General features: G+C 40.3%; 1 protein-coding gene across 1 annotated transcript in view; it reads right to left on the minus strand.

The window, feature by feature from the left end:
* Window positions 1-742: 742 nt before the first annotated feature.
* Window positions 743-16,956, minus strand: part of UGDH (UDP-glucose 6-dehydrogenase) — a 28,852-nt gene continuing 12,638 nt past the window's right edge. The window contains exons 3-12 of the mRNA XM_034958463.3: window positions 15,972-16,073; window positions 12,544-12,744; window positions 12,236-12,433; window positions 11,643-11,790; window positions 10,449-10,543; window positions 7,477-7,607; window positions 7,097-7,230; window positions 6,278-6,369; window positions 5,726-5,836; window positions 743-2,244 (exon numbers count right to left, since the gene is read on the minus strand). Coding sequence (XP_034814354.2) covers window positions 2,134-2,244; window positions 5,726-5,836; window positions 6,278-6,369; window positions 7,097-7,230; window positions 7,477-7,607; window positions 10,449-10,543; window positions 11,643-11,790; window positions 12,236-12,433; window positions 12,544-12,744; window positions 15,972-16,073 — 1,323 coding nt within the window. The 3' untranslated portion in view covers window positions 743-2,133. The remainder of the gene's footprint in view (window positions 2,245-5,725; window positions 5,837-6,277; window positions 6,370-7,096; window positions 7,231-7,476; window positions 7,608-10,448; window positions 10,544-11,642; window positions 11,791-12,235; window positions 12,434-12,543; window positions 12,745-15,971; window positions 16,074-16,956) is intronic.

A 16,956-nucleotide genomic window follows, 5' to 3' on the forward strand; every position in this document is an offset into this window, starting at 1 on the left:
AAAAATTCCTCATTTGGACAGGACAAGTGCCTAATTCTATCTGCTTTAGCATACGTCTTCATACATCTTTGGACTTACAATGCCTTTACTAGAATATAAAATTACTAAGCAGAATACAAGAATATTTTCAAGCAGAAATGTAAAGCAAATTCTAATTAATAAACTCATCCTCACTTCAAAGTCTTATGAGTAAAGGCTCACCTTATGTTCAAACTCTAGTATTTGTCTCTTTCAGAGGTATGCAGACTTTCTTAAAGGACCAGGTAGGAAATATTTTAGGCTTTGCCAGCCAAGAGGTAAAGTTGAGGATATTATGTAGGGATTTGTATCACCATTTAAAATGTTTGTGCTTTATTTGTTTGTAGAAACGGGGTCTTACTTATTGCCTAGGCAGTAAGTTGCCCAGGATGGTCTCAAACTGGCCTTAAGTGATCCTCCCTCTTTGGCCTCCCAAAGTGGTGGGATTACATGCATGAGCCACCATGCCTGGTCAAACCATTTAACATGTGACCATGTAAAAATGTAACAACCATTCTTAGCTCACTCACGGCTGGCCAGATTTGACCCAGGGGCTACAGTTTGCCAATGTTTATTTGCTAAATTCCCTCCCTTTGTTGCATCATTTGAGAGAATGATATAATACCATTTTCTCTAAAAAGTGAGGTGTCATTTTTTTTCCCATCTAATGTCAGGCTGTCATGACTCAGTTACTTGTGAATTGACAAAAATTACACCCATATAGTTGTTGATGGAGAATGTTTTATTTATGTAATTTTCATCTGTAGAGATGCTTCTGTCCTCATCTTTATATTTGTCTCCCTCTTCTCATTGAATTGCAAAATTCCTGAAGGATGAGACCTGGGCTGTTTAATGCAAACTGTACATTCTCAGCAGAGCACAAGTATCAAAGGGACATTGGATATATTTTAATAATGATCTAACACAAGCAAAAATAACCACTGAAAATGTAAAACTCAACAAGAGACATAAGAAAAAAGCAGACAGAAAACAAAAAAAAATTCTTATTTTAGAATGATGCTATATGTAACTTGTAAAATATTTAAGTTTTTATACATGAGATTATATTGGTTTCCTTATTTAAAGAAAAAAATTACAATTAAGAATGGAAATTAAAATGTAAAACCAAGATAAATATTTTTGGCTTTTGGACTAAAAAAAAAAAGATTAGTGAGGAAAACCAAGAAATAATGGGGAGAGAAAGAAACACTACTACTAATTTTCTCTTCATGATTTAAAAAAAAATCTTTTAACCATATTTGGGGTGACTGGAAATTAACAGTGATGATTTTGAGCTAAAAAATCAGTGACACATTTTATTAAAACAAAAGGAACAAAGGAACTTTAACCAGACCATACATGTAAAGGCTATTTAGCATAGCAATTTCATGGATTCAAAATATATCTTTAATGACAAACAAACCAATAACCAGGAGAAATGAAGACTGTCCTTCCCTTTATAATGTGATATTAAAGTGTGGCCTACGGACAATTTATAAAGTAAAGAGTTTGAAGTTTAATTTTTATTTTACAAAAATTGACACTATTAAAACCAACATGATTATCTTTCACTCATCCAATAACTGAGCTAACAGTATTATAAAAATATGTAAAAAAATTCTAGATTCATAATTACCAGATATGCTAATATCCATATAGCTAATATAAATCTGATGATTAAAAAAATAGTTTTGTTTCCTTAAAAACACTTGGTTCATGGGCCAGGCGTGGTGGCTCACACCTGTAATCCCAGCACTTTGGGAGGCCGAGACGGGTGGTTCACGAGGTCAGGAGATTGAGACCATCCTGGCTCACATGGTGAAACCCTGTCTCTACTAAAAATACAAAAAATTAGGTGGGCACTGTGGCGGGTGCCTGTAGTCCCAGCTACTTGGGAGGCTGAGCCAGGAGAATGGCGTGAACCTGGGAAGCAGAGCTTGCAGTGAGCCGAGATTGCGCCACTGCACTCCAGCCTGGGCAACAGTGAGACTCTGTCTCAAAAAAAAAAAAACAAAAAAAACACTTGGTTCATTTACCATTTAATAGCAGATAGATATTTGCTATCCTGAAGTACCAAAAAAAAAAAAAAAAAATCACAAATAAAAATGGCAATCTCTACACTTTAGGTTTCTTGTTAGGTGGATCTTGAAGACTAAACTTCGGAATTTCACCAGAAGGAGCATATGGAATTCTCTTTGAAGACACCTTTTTGCCAATTGTTTCAATCTGAAAAAAAAATAAAATTTAAGAGAACTATTAACAATTATATAAGTGTAAGAATTTATAATGTACTGAAATGGGAGCAGGGGGAATCTAGATTTTTTTCTTAGAAAAGGATTCTCAAGTTGTCTGGGTTGCTATGAGAGATCTTTGGTTTCTTCCCTATTTTTTGTTTCTAGAATTAATCTATACTCCATTGTAATATTCATATCTAGACTTTCTCACTCCTGCCATTCCCCACACCTGACTCCCTCAAAGTAGTCAATTATGTGCCACCACTGTCTTTAGAAACATGTATGAAATTAACCTACCAGTTTCCAGTGAGTTCATATTTTATTTCAAACTCCATTCTCATTTCAATTTCCCTTGTACTAAAAAACCTGCAAAAGCTAACAGCATTTTTTTTTTTTTTTCTTGAGATGGAGTCTTGTTCTATCGCCTAGGCTGGAGTGCAGTGGCCTGATCTTGGCTCACTGCAACCTCCGTCTCCTAGGTTCAAGCAATTCTCCTGTCTGCCTTCTGAGTAGCTGGGATTACAGACGTGCACCACCACACCTGGCTAATTTTTGTATTTTTAGTAGAGATGAGGTTTTACATGCTGGCCAGGCTGGTCTCGAACTCCTGACCTCAAGTGATCTGCCTGCCTCGGCCTCCCAAAGTGCTGGGATTACCGGCGTGAGCCACTGTGCCCGATTGGTAACAGCATAATTCTTTTTTTTTTTTTTTTTTTTTTTGAGATGGAGTCTCGCCCTGTTGCCTGGGCTGGAGTGCAGTGGCACGATCTTGGCTCACTGCAACCTCTGCCTTGCAGGTTCAAGCGATTCTCCTCGCCTCAGCCTCCCAAGTAGCTAGGATTACAAGCACCCGCCACCACACCAGGCTAATGTTTTTGTATTTTTAGTAGAGACGGGGTTTCACTATGTTGGCCAAGCTGGTCTCGAACTCCTGACTTCGTGATCCATCCGCCTTGGCCTCCCAAAGTGCTGGTATTACAGGCGTGAGCCACTGTGCCCTGCCAACAGCATAAATTTTTTTTTTTTTGAGATGGAGTCTCGCTCTGTTGCCCAGGCTGGAGTGCAGTGGTGTGATCTCGGCTCACTGCAAGCTCCGCCTCCCGGTTCACACCATTCTCCTGCCTCAGCCTCCCGAGCAGCTGGGACCACAGGTGCCTGCCACCACGCCCGGCTAATTTTTTTTCTATTTTTAGTAGAGATGGGGTTTCACCATGTTAGCCAGGATGGTCTCGATCTCCTGACCTCATGATCCGCCCGCCTCGGCCTCCCAAAGTGCTGGGATTACAGGCGTGAGCCACCGCACCCCGCCAGCATAATTCTTAAGAATTCAGACTTCAGAGTCTGAAAGGCCCCAGCTGGAATCCTGACTGGCACTTGCTGCATTACCTAAACTTTCTAGGTCTTTCTTCCTCACTTGTAAATTGTGTTACCACCACTTAACTCAAAGGGTCGTGGTAAGTATTAAATTAGGTAAAGTGCTTAGCATACAGCAAGCCAGCCTTCACTAAATGATAATCAATTTTGGTTTTGCCTATTACATTTTTCATTTATTCCATATATTCAAAATCATCATCTTATCATTAAAAACACTACTACTTCAACAGTCATGAATTTATCTCCCCTCCACAGCAGAGATAAACATACTACTCACTTTTCATCTTTTGAATTAAAAATTAATATTTAATTCTGACTCATACCACAAAGAAAGGGCTTCTGCTTTATATTAACCAGTTGTCTCAGTGACTTACAAATTCTCCTTATTTAGTGATTCCATTCCTAACTGTTTTTTTTAATTTCTCACTAGGAAAGTTAACTTTTACAATAACTTAAAATCATTTAAAATATGTATTTCTCTACATATCTTTTCCCTTAGATGAGTAAAACAGGAATGAGAGAAAATGTGTCTATGCCTTGCAAATAACCTTTTAAAAATAACATTCCTGAGTTTAGTCATGACTGGGAAAAACAGTCATGTTGTTACTCACTAGGGAGGGGTGGAATAGAAGAGTCCCCAAGGTCTTGGATGGAAGAGTTCACAGACAAGGATGCCATTTGATTCTTTCCACAAGTAAATCTCTCATGAATGAGAAATGGGCACTGAATTCTAAATAAGGACCTTCAACAAGTTGGTGAGAGGTTAAGAGAACCAGATCAGATACTTTTGAATAGCAGATTAGGCCTTACTGGCACCTCTCCAAGATAGCTGGTGCTGAGATGTGCATAGCAAGCTATCAAACACTGCTGCTTTTCTGCTTGCTTGGGCACTACGATGACAACAACCCCCTGGCATATTTTTTTATTCTCCCTAACTTACTCCACCTCCCCATCCTCCTATCCCCATATACACACTGCTCTGAGGAAATGGAAAATAGCTCCTTATTAATACTTTTGGGACTCCTTGGAGAACTGAAATAGATGTAACATACAAAAACACTGTTCTGGGTGGAGGCTTCTGTCAGCTTTCCAAATGTTCCATAATTGACAAACTGTTTTTTGTTTTTTGAGGCAGGGTCTTGCTCTGTCACCCAGGCTGGCATGCAATGGCATGATCTCAGCTCATTACAACCTCTGCCTGCTGGGCTCAAGCAATCCTCCCACGTCAGCCTCCCATGTGGCTGGGATTACAGGCACAGGCCACCACGCCTGACTAATTATTATTATTTTTTTTCCCCGAGATGGAGTCTTGCTCTGTCACCCAGGCCGGAGTGCAGTGGTGTGATCTTGGCTCACTGCAACCTCCGCCTCCCAGGTTTAAGCGATTCTCCTGCCTCAGCCTCCAAAGTAGCTGGGATTACAGGTGTGTGCCACCACACCCAGCTAATTTTTGTATTTTTAGTAGAGATGGGATTTTACAGTATTGTCCAGGCTGGTCTCGAACTCCTGGCCTTAAGTGATCCACCTCCACAGCCTCCCAAAGTGCTGGGATTACAGGTGTGAACCACCATGCCTGGCCAGTTGACAAACTTTGAATCAGAAGAGGGCCAGTACCATTGAAACTCCCATGTTTCATTCAGACCCCTCACAGCACTGGCACAGTGCTGAGTACTCAGAAGGTATAGGATGAACACCTGCTGATTGACCAAGACCTCTTTCTTTACCTTTAGATCGCAAATTTAGGGAGGAAGTAGAGAGGTAGAGTAGTCAGAAAAATCCCATAGGGACTTCCTAAAGAACTGACATGTTGCCCCAGAGTTACGTTACTGCTAAAGAAAATAAGAAAATTCTAAAACCCACACAATGGGTTTAAAAAGCAAATGAGCACTTTCCTAATTGTTGAAATAAACTTCTGATATTGATTTGGTTCCCCAAAAGAACTTCCCTAGAAAGAAGTTATCATCTTAATTAGCCAAACATATTCTGACCTGCTGTGATGGTCTTTTGATGTCAACTTGACTAGATTATAGTCCCCAGTTGTTTAATCAAACACTAAAGACCAAACAAAAAGAAAAAAAACAATCCAGGATCATGATTACCTGGAAGCCAATGGTTTGTAGTTCATTGTGGAGCCCATCCAGGACACGCCGTCCATCGAAGATAAAGGCTGGCTTTAGCATTTTTTTATGAATGCGTTCATAATCCAATTCCTGTAAAGACAAACCACAGGAACAATTAAAACACATACGTGGGCCGGGCGGAGTGGCTCACGCCTGTAATCCCAGCACTTTGGGAGGCCAAGATGGGTGGATCACGAGGTCAGGAGATCGAGACCATCCTGGCCAACATGGTGAAACCCTGTCTCTACTAAAAATACAAAAAATTAGTTGGGCGTGGTGGCAGGAGCTTGTAGTCCCAGCTACTCAGGAAGCTGAGGCAGGAGAATGGCATGAACCCGGGAGGCAGAGCTTGCAGTGAGCCGAGATTGCACCACTGCACTCCAGCCAGGGCGACAGAGTGAGACTCCATCTCAAAAAAAAAACAAAACAAAACAAACAAACAAACAAAACACATACATGAACACATACTCAACCCCAGCTGATAGTGGAACACCTCTAGAATTTTCCTTAGTATCTTTTCTGTTACCTTACCTTAAACATGTCCCACTCAGTGCAAATAACAACAGCATGGGCACCATCACATGCTTCATATGGATCCTTGGAAATGGTCACGAGCCGGGACACTGTAACAACAGCAACAACAAAAAAACAGAAATAAGAAAGGAGTTATATGACATTACAGTAGTTCCCCCCTTATCTGCAGGGATACATTCCAAGACCCCCAGTAGATGTCTGAAACTGTGGAGAGTACTGAACCCTATATATACTTACACACATACCTGTTTTTTGAATCTGATTGCCAAAAGTTACTAAGTGACTAAGTAGCATATGGAATGTGGATATGCTGGACAAAGGAATGATAAATGTCCCAGGCAGGGTGAAGCAGCACACAATTTAAAACTTATGAATTGTTTATTTCTGGAATTTTCCTTCTGGTACTTTCAGACTGCAATTGACCGCAGATAACTGAACCCGTGGAAAGCAAAACCACACATAAGGGGATAGTACTATAGGTATTCTAACACTAGGACTGCAGGAAGAGTTGGGAATAATCTGATTGCAGTATCAATGGGAGTGATGGTGGGAGGCCCCAAACCCTGCTTTGGAAGCATCTCTTTGGAATTTTGGGGATTTGTGGAGTATGTTGGAAAAATCAATGGACCAATCCACAGCTGATCACTTCAAATCAATGTTGATGACATTTGCCTAAGACTTTAATTTCAGAGAAATGAGGTTGAAAAGAGGGCCTACCAATGATATACATGATAAAACTGAACAACCTAAGGTTTCCAAAAGATAAAAAGTTTTAAGGTCTGGACTCAAAATGATTCATGAGACTCAAAGCCTTACCTTGGTCATCCTCTGAAACACCTGGATGAGAAAGATCCACAACTATTTGTTCCCTAGGTACTTTTGGATCATATATATGTAGATGTGCGCCTTCATCCATCAAATATTTGCTAATATATATACTAGAAGATTCTCTATAGGAAAAAAAAAAATCAGTATTGGTAAGCTTTATGTGGCATTATATTCTAATACCAGGGAGTTTAAGATACAGGTAAAATTATATTTCTTAAGCTGGTAGAGTGGTGAAGATATGGATATTTATTTTTATTCTTTATATTATATATATACATGTATTTTATGTACACCTCCCCTAATCAAAAAATTAAGATGAGGAGTTAACACAATCTCAAAAGGGTTGAAATATTTTTAAAAACTGATACCTTGTATCACCAGTGTCCTTTTTGAATGCAAATCCCAAAATAGCTATCTTCTTGTCAGTTACTGTATTAAACAGACTATCTATGATCCGGGAAGCAAACCTCCTCCTCTGGTAGTCATTCATGTCTATGACCTGAAATTACATGTACAATTGTGCAATGATTAGTTAAAAGAGGCACAGCCTATGACACACATTACTCAGAATTTTATGGTGAGTGCTATTGTACAAATACAATGCTTACATATTAACAAGAGGCAAAAATTAACCAAACTCTAGTGCCTATGGATTAAAAAAAAAAAAATCACTCATCCCCTTCCTTAAAGCCATCCTAGGCCAGCAGTGGTAGCTCATACCTGTAATCCCAGCACTTTGGGAGGCCGAGGTGGGCGATTGGTTGAGCTCAGGAGTTCAAGACCAGCCTGGGCACCACGGCGAGACCCTGTCTCTACAAAAAATACAAAAATTAGCCAGGCAAGGTGGCGTGTGCCTGTAGTCCCAGCTACTTGGGAGGCTGAGGCGGGATGGCTTGAGCACAGGAGGCAGAGGTGGCAGTGAGCCGAGATCATGCCACTGCACTCCAGCCTGGGCGACAGAGCCAGACCCTGCCGTAAATTTAAAAAAAAAAAAAAAAAAAAGCCATTCAAAAAATTTCTAATTTCATTTGGCTTGATTTTCCATGCATAAGGCTAGGATGGATGCCAAAAGTGGAGCACACAACCAAGTTTTAATTCTAAGCGCATTTGAGGTTCAGCTATGAGACCAACCTAAATAAGGCACATAGGAAACCATACTCTCCTTAGCCCGTGTTTCCAAACTCTGTGGAAACAAGCTACAAGCAATGAAACCCCAAAGTATTCCTTCATTTGCTTGTGCCCCACTATTCACAAAAATTCAGTTTCAGCGGAAAGTGGACAGGCAACAAACAATGTGCAGAGTTCTAGCTGCCTCTGGATGAACCATAACACCACAACTATTTGACAAGGTTTTTTAACTAACTAAATGTTATAAGAGTCTCTGATCACTTAATCTGTTAAATTTAGGTTGGTAACCAGGTGGGCAAAGCAAAAGAAACTTTTTTAAGGCTTTAAGCTTCCAGGGACCATCTCAATCAAACCCTGAGAGCTTAAGCAATTAGCCCAAAGTGTTGGAAAATCAAGAGTTTATCTGCATTTTTCACACAATGAACAGTGAGATAAAGCCATCATGATGGATTGACTGGAATGACACTAATTGTATCTGTTTTCACTTAAAAATGTGCATTTCCAGCTAGGCAGGGTGGTGCGCCTGTAGTCCCAGCTACTCAGGAGGCTCAGGTGGAAGGATCACTTGAGCCCAAGAGTTGGAATCTAGGCTGGACAACACAGTGAGACCCTGTCTCTAAAAAGTAAAACATTTTAAAAAAAGAAACGTGCATTTCTTTAGATTCCCTCCCATATCTACTGCTGAAACCTGAAAAATTATAAACTCAGGGAAAATATTTGGGAAAGGCACATATACCGACTAGTAATTGAGGCAAATTACTTAATATCTCCATGTCAGTTCCCTCATCAAATAAAGAGGATAATGTTAGTGATGAGGATTAAATGAGATACTGTATGCAAAGTGCCCAAAAGAGTACCCAGTACAGGGTAAGCATTCAATAAACATCAACTCTACTTCCCAGAGCTCACTTAATGCTTCCAATTTGGAAGGGGTTTCTAATTTTAGCTCTGTGAGTCTCTGAAAGGTCCAAAACAAATATCAACAGATACAAAACCACTTAAAAGCATGACAATATAGGTTCTGTTTTTTTGAGACGAAGTCTCGCTCTGTCATCTAGGCTGGAGTGCAGTGACATAATCCTGGCTCACTACAACCTCCGCCTCCTGGGTTCAAGCAATTCTCATGCCTCAGCCTTGCCAGGCCAGTCTCGAACTCCCAACCCTCAAGTGATCTGTCCAACTCAGGCTCCCGAAGTGCAGGGATTACAGGTGTGAACCACCATGCCCGACCAACGTTACAATATAGGTTCTTATTTTATTTTGATTTTATGCCTTTCAAGATAGAGAAGAATTAGGCTAGGTTCACTGGCTAACACTTATATTCCCAGCACTTTGGGAGGCAAAGATGGGAGGACTGCTGAGCCCAGGAGTTTGAGACCAGCCTGGGCAATATAGTGAGACCCTGTCTCTACAAAAAAAAATTTTTTAAATAAAAAAAATTAGCCAATGTGGTGGTGTGTTCCTGAAGTCCCAGCTACTTGGGAGGTTGAAGTGGGAGGATTGCTTGAGCACAGGAGGTCACTGCAGTGAGCAGCGACGGCACCACTGCATTCTAGCCTGGGTGACAAAGTGAGATCTTGTCTCAAAAAAAAAAAAAAAAAAAAAGAGAAGAATTATAATTAAGGATAATTGTTTTTGTTTTTGTTTTACTCTGGGAGCAAATTAGAATGCTGGCTTATCACAAACTTCCATCAACATTGATTAGCAGGAAAGATAAATTAAAAACACAGATACCCAATAAACAAACATAAAATAAGCAAATTGAATATACTAATTTTTGACTTCCTGGAATAAATAAATTCCATCAAAAACATTTCATGGACAAAAAGTGACATGCTTAATGAGAAGCTAAACAGAAACTGCTATTATTATTGCTATTACTATTATTATGTCAGAGACAGGGTCTCACTCTGTTGTCCAGGCTACAGTGCAGTGGAGCGATCATAAGTCAGTCACTGGAGCCTCCAACTCCTAGGCTCAAGTGATCCTCCCACCTCAGCCTCCCAAGTAGCTAGGACTACAGGTGTGCAACACCATGCCTGGCTAATTTTTAAAATTTTTGTAGAGATGGGGTCTCACTATGTTGCCCAGGCCAGTCCCAAATTCCTGGCCTCAAGTGATGCTCCTGCCTTGGCTTCCTAAAGTGCTGTGATTACAGGTGTGAACCACTATGCCTGGCTAAACAGAAATTATTACCTATAAAGATTAATACCTGCTGCCAATAACGAGCTACTTCTGGCAAATTCAGAGCCTCACAGAGATAAACCAAATTCAGAACATCCTTTTGGAAGCAGCTCCCACCAAACCCTGCAGAAAGAAAAAAATGAACAATATTTTCATGTAAGAACGAGAAAACTCAATCATGTGACAAATTTCTTTATACTAAATCAGAAAGCTTATACTAAGATTTTTTAATAATAAAATTCAGATGGATAAATAATGGGCTTATAAATTATGTAAAATTTGCAGGCAACTAAACAACTCCACAAGTAACTTCCAAATAATTTTCTAACTAAAATTTCATTATGGCTACGTTTAACTTTTTATATTGTTTCCTTTTATCTCCTTTTTTTTTCTCATTCATCTAGTATGACTGCCCCACATTCTTTAGCACAGGGTCAGCAAACTTTTTCTCTTTTTGAGACAGAGTCTCCCTCTGTCACCCAGGCTGAAGTGTAGGAGTATGAACATGGCTCACTGCAGCCTTGACCTCCCGGGCTCAGGTGATCCTCGTACCTTAGCCTCCCAGGTAGCTGGAGCTACAGGTGTGCACCACCATGCCTGACTAATTTTTTGTCTCTTTTTTTGCAGAGCTGGGGCTTCACCATGCTGCCCAGGCTGGTCTCAAACTCCTGGGCTCAAGCAATTTGCCCGCCTTGGCCTCAGACTCCCAAAGTGCTGGGATTATAGGCATGAGCTACTGTGCCTGGCCTGGGTCAGCAAACTTTCATGGTAAAGGGCCAGACAGTAAATATTTCACCCTTTGTGGACCATTCAGTTTCTGAGGAGACTATTAAACTGCCACTGTAGCTCAAAAGCAGCCATAGACAATATGTAGTCTAATGGTCATGGCTGTGTTCCAATAAAATTTATTTACAAAAACAAGTTGTGGGCTGGATTTGACCCAAAGGCCATAGTTTGCCCACCCTTGCTCTAGTGCAATGCAGTATGCAGTAAGGAATAATATGGCTTTGGCGTTAGAAACATCTAGTCACTCAGTTGCATGACTTTGAGCAAGTTGCACAAATTTCCCTGAGTCTGAATCATCTGTAAAAAAGAAAATAACAGCATCTACCTAACAGGTTATAAGGATTCAATGAGATATATAAAGCGCTGGTACCAGCAAATAATATGCCTTCAGTAAATAAACACTAGCTCTTTCTACTAGAGAAAAATTTGAATTTACCAACACTGGCTTTTAGAAACTTGTTTCCAATTCTCTGGTCCATTCCAATCGCTGTTGCTACCTCTTCTACATCAGCTCCTGTTGCTTCACACAGAGCACTTATGGAGTTAATGCTGCTTATTCTCTGGGCAAGAAAAGCATTTGCTGCCTTAAAAAAAAAAAACATAGAGAAGAGTAAGATAAGCTAAAACAGCAATTTTATACATCTAGTTTATATTTCATTGCGTTGATGCAAATTACTGAGGGAGATATATAAGATACTGATGAGCTCAATTTGAGGAGACAATGGATGGGTTAGAAAGGGAAAATGTTTTAAATTAGAGAGGACAGATGATTAAGAAAAAGGGTAAAGAGGGAAAGAGAGATAAAAACCAAATTACTATTTTAAGATTTCAGAATTTTTCAGAATCTTTTATACCCTCATATATGATGTCCCTTGTGAAAATTATTTCATAATTTGAATGTGCAAGAATATGATCTTCAAAAGCATAACCTCTTACTACTATTAAAAAAGTATCTGTGGAGTTTATCAGGCTTGAAATAAATAAATATTTGGCTTTAATTTAATGAAGAATTGAATGCTATATACTAACCAGTTTGGAAAGCTCTGAAGACCAAGTATTAGTGGTGAAGATCTTTTCTCTGGGAACCCAGTGCTCATATACAGCACACAGGGCCTGCACAGCTCTCTGGCCCTCTGGAGTTTCATCCCCTCCAATCAGTACTCTGTCTGGGTTCTTTAGGTCCTTGATGGCTGTTCCCTCTGCCAGAAACTCAGGGTTGGACAGCACCTAGAATCCCAATGCAAAGGAAAGTTTTAAGCTAGAATTAATTATGGGCAACTTTAACACATCAGTATTTACATAAGAATAACCAGATTCTAATGCTTCATATTTTATACCTGTAAATTCAAGTTGGGTTTTGTGTTTGCATCAAATATGCGACGGATACTTTCTGCTGCCCGCACTGGAACTGTGCTTTTCTCAGTCACAATTTTGTACCCATTTGAGTTTTGCACAATGCGTCTAGCACAAGCTTCAATATACTTCAGATCTGCTGCCCGGCCTTTCCCCATTCCATAGGTTTTTGTTGGAGTATTCACCTGATGTAAGTATATGGGATAAAGAACAGAGTGCCTGTGAGATAGGGATTTCAAGATATACCCTGAACTACTGGTTAAAGTGTGGAGTTAACAATCATCAGTAGCCCTGATTTAATCCTCTGTTAGTTCCACAGAAATAATATATTTTATAAAATAATAATCAGAAGAAATAGCTTGAAGCATCTAGAGAGCTCATTCAATAAATTTTGGTTAGGAAGCTACTATCTATATGCCAGATAACTAGGGCAGGCAGATTCCAGCTAAGCCCTGAAGACACATAAATGAATGAGACGGTTATCCTAAAGGACTTCACAATCTGAAATGAAATGTAAGCCTTTTCTTATTCCCTTTCTTTATTGTACATAATATATTATTATAGTCCTTAAAAATAAGTTTTAAAGTCTTTTTTTTTTTTTTTTTTTTGAGATGGAGTCTTGTTCTTTGCCCAGGCTAGAGTGCAGTAGTGTAATCTCGGCTCACTGCAACCTCTGCCTCCCAGGTTCAAGCGATTCTCCTGCCTCAGCCTCCCAAGTAACTGGGACTACAGGCATGCGCCACCACACCCCACCACTTCTTTTATATTTTTAGTAGAGACAGGGTTTCATCATGTTGTCCAGGCCGGTCTCGAACTCCTGACCTCAGGTGATCTGTCCACCTCAGCGTCCCAAAGTGCTGGGAATACAGGCGTGAGCCACCGCACCTGGCCTCCTTTCTTATTCCCCTATTTTTACAGTCCTATATCAACAGTCTTTTAAAATATTGCAATATCATTTACAAATGCTTTCTGAGTTCATTAAAGCTAGACATTACCTATCATCTTCAGGATATAGAATACTATGTGGACAAAGACTTGCTTTTTTTTTTTTTTTTTAAGATGGAGTCTTGCTCTGTCACCCAGGCTGGAGTGCAGTGGCGTGATCTCGGATCACTGCAATCTCTGCTTCCTGGGTTCAAGCGATTCTCCTGCCTCAGCCTCCTGAGTAGCTGGGATTACAAGTGCGCCACCACACCCGCCTAATTTTTGTATTTTTAGACAGGGTTTCACCATGTTGGCCAGGGTGGTCTCAAACTCCTGACCTCAAGTGATCTGCCTGCCTCAGCCTCCCAAAGTACTAGGATTACAGGCATGAGCCACTGCACCTGGCCAATGGGCGAAGACTTTCATTTAGAAAAAAAAAAAAAAATCATGGGCCCAGAGTCTAGGCATTTAGTTTTGGATTACATGTAACCTTGGAGAAGTGTGGCTGCCTCTGCCTCAGTGACCTCATTGGAAAATGAGGATAGTGAGCTCTCTAAAAACTAACACATGAATGTTATAATGCTCTGACAAAAATGAAAGTGCTCTGAAAAGTCTAAAACTTAAAGGGAATAGGAATTATTTTTGAACTAATAGTAAATAGTACTAACTCTCTTCTCTTGATGAGATTATAACCCAATGGGAGACTAAATAAAGGAACCAAGTGAAAATAAATCAAAACTTGAAGATTGAGTTGAGGTGTGAAAAGCAGGAGGAAAAAGTTGTTTACATGCATGGAACAACTTAGGGCAAGAGTTACATGTAATGGTGTACGGAAAGGCAAAGACAGCTCATGATGTAGGGTGAAACTGGCTAGCGATGGGAGATGATCAGACAGCTTCCCCTGGTAAAGGAGCTTTGAAAACAACAGTTGAAAACTGATTGCTACAAAATAATTCCTGTCTGGCATTCAAAAACAGATTATTTTTAAATGTCCTTTCTGCAGAAAATTATTCTATTACCATTCCAGGCTCTGGTCACCTAAAAATTAGACTAAGTAACTCATTGATTTTTTCCAGGTACCTAGCTACTCCAAAATATTTTCTTATTTTTTTTATGCCTCCACTCTAACTTTCTGCAAGTTTAAATAGGGGATGGGTAGGTAAGTCATAAAAGCTGCATCAATTTCTCTGAAGTGATTAAGGAGGTCAAAAAGAAGAGACTGAATTTTTTTTTTTTTTTTTTTTTTTTTTGAGACAGGGTCTCCTTCTGTCACCTAGGCTGGAGTGCAAGGTACAATAATGGCTCATTGCAGCCTCAACCTCCAGGGTTCAATCAATCCTCCCACCTTAGTCTCCCAAGTAGTCTGCACTACAGACATACAGTACCACAGCCAGCTAAGTAGAGACAGGGTTTCACCATGTTGCCCACGCTGGTCTCAAATTCCTATGCTCAAGCGATCCGCCTGCCTTGGCCTCCCAAAGTGCTGGGATTACAAGCATGAGCCATCATGCCCAGCTCGTAAAGATCTTAAGTCATATAACACCCTCACTCAGCTTCCAACTGGTGATAGCTATATCATTACATACAGAATATTTGAGCAGATGGTTACTAGGACAGCAAGATGTAAGTTGCTTTGGTTCAAATAGTGGTTTACTAGAGTTTAATCTCAAGTGTTGGTTCTGTTTTTTTCATTATAAAGGTAGGACAGTTCAGCCACATTATGAGGTAAAGGTGTCTGTTGGTTAGCCTGATAATCTAACCAACATATGCCAAGTTACAAACAATTAATGTAAAATTCATTTAGAGAGGAGATGCCTGTAAGTTTGCAAACTGATTTTCTTCATCTCGCCTCTGCCAACCACTGGAAACAAGAAATAATGAAATAAATATGAAATATACTATCATCACATGTGCTCTCATGTTACCAGCATTTCCTAGTTCTTTTTTTTTTTTTTTTTTTTGAGACAGAGTCTCACTCTATCACCGGGCTGGAGTGCAGTGGCGCGATCTCGGCTCACTGCAACCTCTGCCTCCTTGGTTCAAGCGATTCTCCTGCCTCAGCCTCTTGAGTAGCTGGGACTGCAGGTGCACACCACCACGCCCAGCTAATTTTTGTATTCTTAGTAGAGACGGGGTTTCACCATGTTGGCCAGGATGGTCTCAATCTCTTGACCTTGTGATCTGCCCACCTTGGCCTCCCAAAATGCTGGGATTACAGGCGTGAGCCACCGCACCCGCCCATTTCCTAGTTCTAAATCTCAGATTAGAACTTTGAGTTTACTTGTTCAATGACTTGTAATGACATATTTGACTAGATGATTACAGGGTTTTGTGAACTGTCAGACAAAGTGACAACCAAAATTCACCGGACAACTATATACTAAGCAATGTTGAGGCTTAATACCAATGGATTTACTATTAAAGTATGATGAAACTTTTATATAGACAAGAATACATTAAAATTCACACAACAAAGGAAAATACTTACAGAAATAAATACAAGATCAGCTTCTTTGATGGCATCATCAATATTGGTAGAAAAAAAAAGATTTTTTCCTCGACAGGATTCTACCACTTCTTTTAGTCCTGGCTAAAAAGAAAAAAGAAAAGGAATTGTACATATAGCTTGCCAGTGATATGAGATAACCTAATAGTATAGAATTACATTTGTTAAAGGGGATGGTAATATTGTAATTTAAAGGTCTAGGTTGTGCTCAAATTACCTTTGTAGAAAAGTTAAGGATCATATACCAAAGGCCATAAGTGCACATCTCATTTTTTAAATAGGGACAGGGTCTCACTCTGTCACCCAGGCTGGAGTGCAGTGGTGCAATCTCAGCTCACTGCAGCCTCCGCCTCCTGGGCTCAAATGATCCTCCCATCTCAGCCTCCCAAGTAGCTAGGACCACAGGAGCCATGAGGCCTGGCTAATTTTTGTATCTTTTTTCGGCAGAGATGGGGTTTTGGGGTTTCACTGGGTTGTCCAGGCTGGTCTCAAATTCCTGGGCTCAAACAATACTCCCATCTCAGTTTCCCAAAGTGCTGGGATTATAGGAGTGAGCCACCATGCCCAGCCCATTTATTTTATTTTATTTTATTTTTTTTGAGACAGAGCCTCTTTCTGTCACCCAGACTGGAGTGCAGTGGTATGATCTCGGCTCACTGCAACTTCTGTCTCCTGGGTTCAAGCAGTTCTCCTGCCTCAGCCTCCCAAGTAGCTGGGATTACAGGCATGCACCACCACACCGGGCTAATTTTGTATTTTTAGTAGAGATGGGGTTTCACCATGTTGGCTAGGATGGTCTTGAACTCCTGACCTCAGGTAATCCACCTGCCTTGGCCTCCCAAAGTTCTGGGATTACACGCACAAGCCACCACACCTGGCCTATTTTATTTTTTCATACAGGGTTTCGCTCTGTTCCCCAGGCTGGAGTGCAGTTGCGTAACAGCTCACTACAACCTTGACCTCCCAG

The sequence above is a fragment of the Pan paniscus genome, chromosome 3 (assembly GCF_029289425.2).
Source record: "Pan paniscus chromosome 3, NHGRI_mPanPan1-v2.0_pri, whole genome shotgun sequence".
Classification (NCBI taxonomy): Eukaryota; Metazoa; Chordata; class Mammalia; order Primates; family Hominidae; genus Pan; species Pan paniscus.